Source organism: Patella vulgata, chromosome 4 (genome assembly GCF_932274485.2).
Source record: "Patella vulgata chromosome 4, xgPatVulg1.2, whole genome shotgun sequence".
Taxonomy (NCBI): domain Eukaryota; kingdom Metazoa; phylum Mollusca; class Gastropoda; family Patellidae; genus Patella; species Patella vulgata.
In genome coordinates this window covers 22,632,533-22,645,540 of record NC_065882.2, presented here as the reverse complement: position 1 = coordinate 22,645,540, position 13,008 = coordinate 22,632,533, and the positions used below count along the sequence as shown (strand labels likewise).

General features: G+C 33.7%; 1 protein-coding gene across 7 annotated transcripts in view; it reads right to left on the bottom strand.

Moving 5' to 3' along the window:
* LOC126819025 (microtubule-actin cross-linking factor 1, isoforms 1/2/3/4/5) overlaps positions 1-9,321 on the bottom strand; it is a 150,119-nt gene extending 140,798 nt beyond the window's left edge. For 6 of the 7 annotated variants that reach the window (XM_056100451.1, XM_056100448.1, XM_056100453.1 and 3 more), the window contains exons 1-2: positions 9,181-9,321; positions 8,902-9,067 (exon numbers count right to left, since the gene is read on the bottom strand). In XM_056100451.1, the coding sequence (XP_055956426.1) occupies positions 8,902-8,995 (94 nt within the window). In that variant the 5' untranslated portion in view covers positions 8,996-9,067; positions 9,181-9,321. Of the gene's footprint in view, positions 1-7,795; positions 8,014-8,901; positions 9,068-9,180 lie in introns of those variants that run through there. The other variant, XM_056100449.1, reaches the window with a different exon arrangement.
* Between the last annotated feature and the right edge of the window lie 3,687 nt (positions 9,322-13,008).

Genomic DNA, 13,008 nt, shown 5'->3' with positions numbered 1-13,008 from the left:
TGGCAGTAATTATCGGAAATTGCTGAAAATCAATAGGCTTCTTCGTCTCATGGCCTTAAGCACTGTATATAAATTTAAAGTCAATCGGATATTAACTTTAGCCTCTAGAGCGTCCACCAGCAATTGTGGACCCCGGACCGACGGATGGACGGACGGGGGCGACGACAATATACGACCACATTTCAATGTGGGCGTATAAAAACTCATGAACATGTAGGTACAATACATTGTATAATATTTTATACGGTAAGGAAAAGGCACTATGTGATTTACATGTACATGTCTATTTAGTGTCCTTTAATTGCACAAGAAGATCTAATACAGCGAACTGGAGCCACATACATGTATAGTGTGTACTTGTATTTCAGAAGCTGAAACTATCTACTTGGTACTATCCATTTTGAACAATGGATACCAGCAGAATCGTTGTGAAAACACTTGGAAAATACAGACTTTGCTGTACTTCTTGAATACTGTAATTCACTGTTGCTTTTGTCATTGGGGTAGTGTGTACCTGTATTTCAAAAGCTGAAACTATTTACTTGGTACTATCCATCTTGGACAAGAAATACCAGCAGAATCGTTGTGAAACACTTGGAAAATACAAACTTTGCAATACTTCTAGAATAATTCACTGGTGCTTTTGTCATTGGGGTTTTAATCCAAGTAAAATTCAGTATGAGTTCAGTGCATTTACCTCCATGGGCATGGTACCTTCATGTACTACGCATATTCTTTATAATAATGTACAAAATATTTAAGGGAATGATTGTGTTGAACTTGTACCAGTACATGTATAATGTATGATAAAATAAACTGGTTGTTTTTTAAAGTTGATTACAAAGAGAGAGTTATACAGGTACAAAAGACACGAGTTGATATGTGTTACTGTCACTGACTATAAAATATAACTGTCATATTTAAGTGTGGCCATGCTTAACCAAGCATGATGTAAACCTGATACTGTTTTGCATGGCTGCACACATTCTACTACAACTACAAAGGGGTCAACAAAACTCTGTTAACATAGGCCTGCATGTACTTTTGAATGAAAATAATTCTTAAAGGGTTGTATTTACCAAATGTAACAGAAGACAACACTGTATTCATGATTGTTTACTTATTTTCTGTAAGAACACATACTAATTTAATATGGAATATTTTAATATTAATGAAATCCTTAGTGTTTAGGAATAAACTGTAATTAACTTTTCTTGTATGCTAACCCCTTCCATACACTAGAGAATTTTCCTTTTGTCGAGCATTAATGGAGTTACTGCAAGTGTGTCATTTGATTGAAAATTGAGTGCATCATTTACAAATGAGATCCTAAGCTTCTTGTCCTTAACTATACCTCAAATGAAGATATTAACTTTGACATCTGGGCATGGTAACATGTCATTTGTGTCTCAAAGGAACAAAGATACATGTATATCCATCTCTTGTAATAACAGTGAAGAGATTATTACATGTAGTCCAACATGTGTGAGATAAAACAATAACGCCTGGTGGAGGAACACCATAAATTTAGCCACATAGTACCTAGTTTATTAAATCCCTGTATTGGTGATGACAGCTCTAATTGTGTTCAATTGTGTTCTCCACAAATGTAAAATAGCAAATGTGCAGTTACATGTACATGAAGTGCAATGCATGGTTTTGTGACTTACGTGTAAATGTATAGATGTTCACTTTTCATTTGATTCTTCACCAATGATTAGTTAGCAAAAAATCATCTGATCATAATCAAGCCCAACAATGACCAGGGAGCCATCCTGGCTCATTGAGTAAGAAACTGTCTTACTAACCAAGTATTGGGGTTGATCGTGGTGTTGGCACGAGACAGTTCAAGATTTTTAAGCATGGTTTCCCTTTGCCAGTGGTGTAGGATGAAGAGTCTGACAAGAGATGAAAAACAGAGACAATGTGTGTGTACACTTTTGAGAACCCTTGACAGTTTGAATTTGATAGAGAGTAGGTGGAAATGCTGATGTGTCTAGTTGTCTACCTAGATGTATGTACCCAAATATTTATACAAATATACATGTAGATTATCAATATTGCTTTAAAATTATGTCATTCATCAATTCCCGAGTGCAAGTGTTTCTATGTGTAAGGACCAGATGTTACCATATTATAATAGAAAATTTTAACCAATAAAATATCAATACTGTAGTAATGATAAGAAAGCCTATTTGTATAAAAATTAGGAAAAGTAGTCTTGTAAATGCTCAAAAGTACTGTCAAATTGAAATAATGGGACTAAAACATTCAGAAATGTGTAAACAGGTTAAAACATACTCAGTCAAGAACAGAACTGGTCCTTCGGAAAAAAGTCGTCTCGGCCTGGGATTGAGTAGGGTTTGGTTAATTTACATGTACATGTAGGTAGTGAAAATGACTTAAATTAACTTTTACGTGAAGCGTTCCACATAGCTATACTGAGAATGGTACTGTACAGACAGACAATTGTAAATGAGTACCGTATAACTTCTTAAGTTGTAAATCACGTTTAAGGACTGTAAGGTACAAATTTATCATGCTTAATTCAGTTTAACATATCAATTCTTGGTAACAGATTGTTTCATTTACTTTTATCATTGTACATTGAGTATTTATAATTCAAGTGTGTGCAGTCCCACATTCTGAGCACATTATCAATCATTCCAGGCAAGCATTAAAATTTGTGATTTGTTGAATGTCTGTGAAATGAAAGGAGAACAATTATGCATGCAAATAATATGCTTTTATATACCCACTTATGTCATTCTGACCTGATACACAGACACTTGTGAACTGCATGACATAACGAAAATTGGATGGCACCCATATATAATTACTGTACATAAATTGTCTGGAATTTTACTGCAAATTATTTGTCCTTGGTTACTGAACATTCTGATACATGTGCAATAGTGTGTTATAACACTCATATGTTCTCAAGTGTTTATCTCAAGTTGCCATAAAACAAAATTTATTTCACTTCATAAAGATAACAATTGCATGTAGTCAAGATACGGTTAAACAGTCAGGCATGCAATTTTAAATTCATTTAATATAATTTTACTGTCAGTATCTAGCCTATGTACCTACCCTACATGTATATGTATTTACTAATGGTATGTATGATATCAATGTATTGTCATGGTGCTATGGTTAACAATACACCAGTTGTTATATATTCAAATTTTCTTCATTTTATTGCTACTTCATAGGCAGGTTCTCCCTATCAACAACCTCATACACAAAACAATTCGTTGATTTTTTCAGCTGTAAATCATGCAGACCTGGGGGGTTGGATGGCCGAATGTTAGTGTGTGCGGGTTGCATAATAAGGTCTGTCATCAAGTCAATTGGTGTGGTTTCAATTCCCCATTTGTGCGTGACAAGGAGTAGGGTCGCCTGTCCAACCTCATGGGTTTTCTCCGGGACCTACGGTTTCCTCCCACTGCTAAAGACCCCTACGCACAAACGAATTATTGAAATAAAACTGAACCATATGTTAGTCTCGAAACTACCTAGTTTGTGTCAAGTGGACGTTAAACCCCTCTCCCTCCATATAGACCTTTTTTAAAGTCTACATGTAAATCTATGCAATATGTTTGGTTTTATGGTAAAGAGTGCACCTTCCAATTCTTGTTTCAGTTAAAACATGTTCTTTGATTTAAAAGTTTGACCTCAAGAAGTACAGCAAAGTCTGTATTTTCCAAGTGTTTTCACAACGATTCTGCTTGTATCCATTGTTCAGTAACAGTCCTATTTAGTAAGTCAATTTCCACATTGATTTCATTTTCGGTATGAAAGACAAATCCTCCAATGTGAACTAATATTTATTGCATATACACCTAGGTTCAAATTCAAAAGAAATTAAAGAAAATCTTTATGGTAACAAAATCTAGGAAATTTTCACCTGTTGTCCATGCATATTACCTACACTTTCAAGAATCTTGGAAGTGAACATACATTGTAGGTTTCTAACATTGGTGTCCTGATTACAGAACCACCTTTAATGAACCCTCGACTTCTCTGCATCTACATGTATATTACTTTCCGGTGTCCAGATTACAGACCAATCTTTACTGAACCCCTGGAATTGGGGTGACAAGACTGTTGAATGTCAAATTAACATGTAATTATTTGTGGATACATGTACATTCTCATTTTAGTAGTGCACATGTACATTATGTGATAGACTGACTAGCAATGAAGCTGACCATCCCAGAAATTTACCTTTCTGTCAACTTGCACAATATACATGTCATAAAATTAGCCATCTTTAATAATTAAAGAAACTTAGAAGTTTTCCATTGTACAAAACCCCCTAAATTGTTTTTTTAACGATTGATCTGAGACCATTTAAAACAATACTTATATTTTCTGACTGTTATCTGACCTAATATTTTTAGTAAACAAAATTTGCAAAAAAACTGAGGGACTGGCAAAGAGAGCACTTTATACAACTTCTTTTGGTAATCTACACATAACATGTAAATGTAGAAGTACCTGTAATATAATGGAGCTACTTAAAGAAAGTAGGTAACTGAGTACACAATACTGAACATTGCATTTCCTACTGTGTCATAGAAAGTGTATAATTATGAATATCATGCTTTATTGTTATTTTATCTTATGCTTAGACCTGTTTATTTTGTGTTTAAATGTTAATTTATTTTCTTTTATAAAAAAAAATAAAACCTATCCCAAAACCACTGCATGAGTGCATGTGGGTTTTTTTTCTTCCAAAACATGTATTTCGACATATCTTCTTCAGAAAGTAAAAAGAAACTTGTTTATAAAACAGAAAAAAATATATTCTTACTCTGGTTTCTCTTTGTCATACAGTTTTATTTTGTTTATAACTTTTCATTCATTATAATATTTAACAAGTACATGTATATATTATATCCACTGACTATTTAACAGAACAAGGCTTTTATGGTCGGTGAATTGAGTCAGGGCCTTTTCTAACTCATCATATACAATTTACCTTGATCTGACACTTTGAGAAAATGTATCAAAAGAATGATTTATATTATAAAGTCATATGTAGTTAATGTACCATGATAAACTATACACAGGTAATAAAATAAAGGGTTCAATTCCCATAATCACATATTTATATAGCCAAACAATAACAAGATGTCCTGATACCACTAATGATTTTTCGTGTTTTCTTAAAAATATAAGAAAATTCATTCAAATAAGAATGCACCTGTGCCACACCTAGTCCACTCACATTCTATACTTCAGTATGAACTACATTTAATAGGTGCTATAAAAGAGAATGTTTCAGTTTCTGAATTGGTTTCTCTCTTGTCTGATTGTAAATGGCTTTGCCACTCACTGTTCTGTTCTGTTTTGGTTTTTTTGTTGGGGCAGTTTAAGCGCTACACCATTAGTATTAGACAGAGAGCTCTTGACCACTGGGGGAAGCTCTCAAGACCCCAATGTCTTATACAAGGGTTGCAATCCAGTCCTCAGTTTAATGTCACACAAATGTGGATATGATTTTGTTTAATACATGTATATATAAAACAGACCACTACAAACATTACTATAGTGTATATTATATCATGATAGTAGTGTGTGTAATTGTACACTAAGTAAGGCAATGTCCAGTGTTATGAAATAAAAATTCTTGTTTACACAAACATTATGGATATGTACATGTTCACTGTACAAGACCTACACACATACCATGTACATGTATCTAGTCAAAGCTTTATATTGTGTACTTGTAGATCTCTACATAGTGATTTAAACAATGTAAACACTGATGAGTCACAGCTTTTATATTTTATGTAATAATGAACCACGTGTACTAGTATTTTTACCATACATGTACATTATAGCTACACCTATTATTTTTTAGATACACTAAAAATATTATTGAGGTAACTACAATTGTTTAATACATTCAGTTCTTTCTTTTAGATACTGCAGGTTTATTTTAATAATTACATGTCAGTAAAAATAATTTAGAGAAAAATGGATTAAATGTGAGTTCTATATACATGTAGTCAGTTTGCGAATCAAGTGTTCAATACACAGGTAGTCTGTTTGCGAATTGAGCTATCTGATTAAAACACAGATCCTATTTTGTTTTGTTTTTTATACATGTAGTTCAAAATTTCGTTTTACTTGTCTTTACTACACTAGGATCTGTGAGGGATTAGCCAATGAAACGGTCTCTTACGGCGAGCTTTTGGCGTGGGTAACCTACTAGAAACATCATCGCTCATTGTGTAATGAAATGTTTCACATCATAGTGTCAAAAGCTGCTCGTATGACCTCTGACGCAACCTTCCACCACAAACGGTCAGATCTTCATGTAGTGTAGGCCATCAATAGTATAAAAAAAATGAAACGAAAAATAGATCTGTATTTTAATCAGATTGCGAATTGAGTCTTCTCTTATGTAGTTAGGTTGTGAATTGAGTGTTCTTTACATGTTGTCAGGTTGTGAACTGAGTACTACGTATGCTATACATGTATATGTAGTCAGGTTGTGAATTGAGTTTTCTATACATATACATGTAGTTAGGTTTCAAATTGAGTGTTCTACATGTACATGTATATACATCTAGAAATGTAAATTCGGACAATCATAGCCCTTCTATCTGCAGGTATTCCCCTTAAACATTTTTGGAACATTAAGGGGTCAAATTCAATCTCGATCCCAGAGATAACTTTACCCTTCATTTATCTCTGGTAAAACTTGCTGGCAATCAGCGTAAAATCGGTTCCTTAGCTCCGCCCCCAGTGGCTACTGATTGGCAGGATTTGATAGAATGAAATGCTGCTGATTTCAAAATGGCCGGCGAGTTTTACCAGAGATAAACGAAGGGTAAACTTATCTTTGAGATCAAGATTGGGTCAAAATTAAACAATAAACTTCAAGACGTATACATGTATTCCGATCTACAGTACTTTTTTACCAACAATCTCATTAACAGTATTCTTCGAAAAATAACTGTTCAAGTAACTTTTTGATTTACTTGGCTAAATTGGTGGAATATTCAGGCAAATATAAGTGAAATTCAGGCACTCGAACCCGAAATAGTCCTATATGCTGGTGAAAAGTTAAGTAAAATAGCAAGAAAATCCACGAATCAAATTTGCCTGCATCTAAATTGCTAATGTCTGACTAGTCTACATATGACATCAAATCATGAGAAGCGTTTTGACATACATGTAGGCACTAGATCATGATCAGTATACCACTTTCGAAATAATCTAATAAAATCTAGAAGTACGTGGGAGAGGATGTGAGATCAGAAGAAAACCCAACAGGTTAGGCCTGTGACCCCATATACAATTGTGAACCCTCGATTGCATTGACGTACATGTACTACGTAGATGATATAATTTGTACAATGTGATAGACATTTCTTGAAAACTATTACCACTCTCTATTAAGGACTATTTCCTACAGCTGTGAGCTAACTTGTGTTTGTCGTTTGATTTTGTCAAATCTGTACTGCACTAGATATTGTATTTTGAATACATGTACATTATTACTCATTGCCAATTTTTGTCTTAATTATAGATCTGTGGTACATTACATGCAAACAGTGTGCATTACATGTCACTATGTGCTTAGCTGTAGACCATATAGGTTTCTTTTTAACATTGTTGAATCTCAGCCATAAAATAATCGGTTATTATAGAGATTATTACACATATTTTGTGGGTTATAGACTGTACATGTAACTGATCATTGTCTTTAAATGCAGGTAGTCCTGTGGGCTTATAATCTACATGTAACGTAAGGCTGTTTATATTTTTTACATACCAGTATCTTTTCGTCTATTTTCTTCATACTGAACCATAGGGCTAACAAAAACCCCATCACTGGATAAAAACCCATTTTGCATAGCCATGGTGCTTCAAGATCCTATGTTAATCCATTTCTGTTCACAATCACTTCATAAGCCACAACTTGAGACAAATATTCAATATACTTGTGATTATTGGTTGACCTATGTTATTTGGTAGGGTTAACTTCAACTATAACCTTATTGCCACACAAACTAACACCTTATTACACACAGTTAATTACAGGTGTGCTTATGATAAAATGTTATGGTAGTATACCACAACAATATCAAGACAGACAGGTAAATAGGCTGTGTAGTTACTGTTTCACAAAATCCTTATTTCTAAAATAAATTACACCATAGCTATTCCAAAATCTTGGTGACAATTTGTCTTGAAGAAGGTAACCAGTGAAATGTTTTTTAACCAGTTAGACCAGGTAAATAAGTTGTGGCGAAGTGTATGTCCCAGGAATGCATATGTAAATGTCCCATAAAGGGAGAGGCAAGCTCCAGGCCGACACACAAATTTCAATAGCTTGACGTATCAAAGGTGTATAAATAACCCGGTTTTTCGTGAGAGAGCCACTCAACTGTCAGTTACCGGGTTGGTAGGTTTGATAGGCCCAGTGAATGAATTACTTCCGACAATAGGTTCACAAAAGGAATATTATTTTCTAGCAGACGATTTTTACACGCGCGGTTTAAATGACAGCAATATATGGTATGCTTTCTTTTGTTATAATTTCTTAATTATTTCAGTCATAATTGACAATACAATAAGATGATTGATACCAAAGACAAGCCACGTGCACAAGTAACATCGGGACGGCGTAAGGATAGAACTAATAGAAGGGGGCGGGACGGATATTGGAAAAAAATTACATGTCACATTGATTATTATTTTCTATTCTCGCGTGATGTCTAGTCCAAGACATTCATATAAAAAGGCCTAGGCTACAAATAAATAAATTACCCCCCCCCCCCACACACACACACACTTAATAACAATTGAGAGGAATAAATATAATATGGGAACTGATGGAATGTGTCGTTTGAGACGAAACAAAGAAATAATCATTACCTGCTATCCGAAGAACTGCTCGATCGGCCGGGTCGAGTTGTAATATGCATAGCGGCAAATTTAATGTATCCTTGCTATCCCATAATTTTTCCATTATTTTGATGTATCAGTTGAACAAATATTCTTCATTGTGTAGTCCACATCAGATACTGTGTTGTTTCAACATCTGTCGGAATAAATAAATTGCCTGTTAAAATGATAGAGGTAATTTAAGAAATACGCATGACAGTTCGATAAAATGCTAAAAATAAAACTATAATCTACACATCATTTACTCACAAGCGGCAAATGAGCGCACAGTTAATATTCCACTTCTTAAATCCAAATTGTCGCTGAATATATATTCCACATAGCACTACATCCATGGAATTTATTTCAGACGGCTCCTGATTATTCCCAGAACATGGCCGATCCATTCCTCACAATGCACAAAAAACAGAGTTATCTCCCTGGAAAGTGAATGTCATTCACTCCCTCCAAGAAATATAATAAAACCCTATGCTCTATAAATGGAACATCATTTTTTACCCATCCCTTTTGTGAAATCAATTAAGCATTTAGTAAAACTATCATGAAAATATAATATATTCCATCTAATATGATGGCGACCGTGTTTGTTTGCTATTTTTACGGAGGGTGTAAATCGTTTGAGTAGAATAGCGGGATTCTGCCATCGTCAGATATCATTGATTGGATTTCTTCAATCAGCCAATGAGATTTGAGAACAATGATGTCACACCGTATTTTTCTTTCGCTTTCATACTTGTTGCGGCTCGATCAAAGGATACATGTTGATGGACCTGTTCTATATCAGTTTGTCATTATTGTCCCCTCTTCGGTTTTGTGTTGTTTTTTTTTTTCTAAACATTTTATTTAAATCGCATGTGAAACATAAAATAGAAATTTGGCCCATTTAAATATTAGTCATTCGGTAACAGTTTCGAAATATCCATGCGTCACTATATTAATATTATAGACCTAATAATAACTAGAATTCGACGGACATATCGATTTATAAAATATTTATGTATTTTCTTATTTATATTATACTTTAAAAACTACCATGACTGTTCATAATTTAAAGAATGAATATCAAATAAATGCGCGTACTTTAAATTAGACAAATGAACTTTTATATATTTCAAACAAGTTTGTAAACAAGTGTTTTGTACGTATATTGTGAGTTTTGTACATGCATTAGAATACATATGACTCAGAAAATTATGAACAAGCCCATTTCCTGATGCAATTTCCATTGAAAATCGATAAGTTGATTGTGTAAATACTTTCAGTATTTTCTAACTGAGCTTATAAGTTACAAAAATGATATTGGCATAATGACAACATTTTCTCAACGTCTATACCGAACTAAACCTACGGCCAAAAAACGACGATTGACGAGTAGGAAAGAAACTAGATGTAGATTCTCTCATTCATACAGGTTAAATCAGAACAGGGGGTTGTAATAGTGATAAGAATTAATATAGATGACTTACAAAAATAGCCACCATCTTTCAAGATATGAAGATGAACTCCTTGCATGAGCTCGTATATATTTTCTTTGTGGGAATGAGAAGAATCTGACCGCCAACATTTTTATTAACGAAACCCATTACCCACGAAATGATGAAGTAATAAGAAGGAATGTGTGTTTTCTTGGCACAGTAATCGATTTTATTTCAACTTAATATAACAATTTACAATGCGTGTTTCAAATAACTCGAAAATGTCATGGATAGACTTCACAAATATGATCAATTCTATGAATAAATAGTGAAAAGTAACAGTTCTATCAAATTATACAAGGTCTGATAATATCGTAGAAATTGAGAATTCAAAAAATTCTAGCATAGGTCTAATCATGGACCTTATAATGTATTATAAGGCCCATGGTCTAATTCACGGCCGGATTAAGCTTGCATGGAGATCCGGCCATGGCCGAAAATGTCACAGAGTCCTTGCATCTACAGTGAAAAGGGGGCATATTCCGGTCATTCTCCGTAACACTCACACAAATGCAATTTATAAGTCAGCATGGTAGATAGATAGATTTATTTGCCGCAAACATACGACAATGGGGTCTCCTGACTGCAGCCCAGCCAGCACCCCTACCACAAAATCACTCCCGTTTAAAAATGGCCTGGTCTAATTGTCGAGAAATGTTCTGTTTACATACAAACGATTTCAAAATAAAATAATATCACATGAACATTATTTCGTAAATTACTAATGGTATCCTCCAATTAATTATGCATATTTATATATATATTAATCTTAAAGTTCTGACCTGTTAAAGCCTTTATATTCACAGGTAAATCTGTAACATAGGGTGCGAAATAAATAAACGATCGTAGCTTCTCAATCCCACGCTTTAAAAAATAGAACCGCATTCATTTAGGTAAGCTTACGTGTAATGTGATATTTGGCGTTTGTTAAAGCCAATTTTGAAATAAAAGCTTGAAACTAATGTAATAAATAGAACCGTGCAGGTAGGATCTGAGTGGAGAAGAAATTCGATCTTTAATTTAAATTCACACATCTGGCGTTTGTAACTCGTATCTGGCGTTTATACCATTATATGTGCCGACATAACCCCTGTTTCATACTATATGACAATGTTTGTTTATATATCTGTAGATTCATCAGAAGTTTTAAAATTTCACGTAAAGGAATAATGATTGTATAACAGATGTTTCACTCCCTTTTTTTGTCATGAGTCAAGTGATAACGTCTGCAATAATGATGCACATGGTATTATTTACAGAAGCCAATTTTGAACATCTGGATATTTTGCTTTATAATAATAAATGTGCACAAGCAATTTACCTTCACAAAAATGCACTTAAAAATTTACTCTTTTCAAACATAAATTGACTTTTACCAGACCTACAAAAAAACCCTTCCAACACAAGGTTCATATTTTCCAAATTGGAACTATTTTATTACTCAGGGTAATTTCATTCATTTAATCTTTTCCTTGGGCCACCACATGTATGTTTTTTTAAAATGAATAAGAAAAGGTACACATTTATATTTACTACAAAATGTTACCTGAATGAATAGCAGAAAATAGATGAAAACCGAGATTATGAACATTCACTATACATGTAAAGGGAAACAACCCCGGTTTGAAGTCGCAAGATTGGTGTTTTGATTGTTCAGGACAATAATATAATATATGTATATTTTCATGACGCCTTTTAAGCAATTAACAAAGACATTAACCGCCCGAAAGCGTGCCAATGCATGAATGTCTCGTCAAGATTACCCTAATTATGAAACAAGAGTGTACCCATTTGCTGCTGTTCTACATAATATAATCGCATTTCGCTATTATAATAATATACCATCTTTAATTCTTCATTCATTTGCCAAGAATTAAACCACTTAATAAAAAAAAATGCGAATAAAAAAAATTGCCAAAACTTTAGAAGTCCTTCCGTAGCAAAAAAACACCGAAAGTTTATCCGAATAAGACCTTCACACTGGTAGTTCGCTTTAAAGATGTATTAGATCAGGATTTTAGAGGGCTCGGTTCAGTCGATTACTAAAAAAATTAATTTTCGATCATACGTGATTTGACTGTAAAGTTGTAACATGTTTTTCAAATCAGATTGTAAGCAAAATCAGCCGAGGCACTGCTGAGATACAAGTCGCATACGCATTAACATTTTGTATTTGAGCTTTTCAATGACAAATGAAATGAAATGAAATGGGGTTTAACGTCCTACTCTTCTGCTTTCAATGACAAATACTTCGATCAAAGCATAGGTCAGTAATTACATTACATGTAGGAGAGTCTATGGTTATTCAAAATTAATTACATTTATATTCTGGTGAAGTATGCATGCATGGATATGAGATTTCAGAATAACTTTACTAATTTAAATCTAAATTGTATAGATGTTTTTAGTTCTTTGATCTCTACTGCTTTTTTTATTACCTTATTCAAAATTATAAAAACAGACTTGACATCCAAAAAGTAGCATTTTGTAATTCAATTAATGATTATCGTTTTTACTTACAGTATACGTGTAGTTTTGTTTTCGCCTCATGAACTTATTCCTGCAGTTCAACGCTACCCATAAAGTAATGCAGGAACGAACT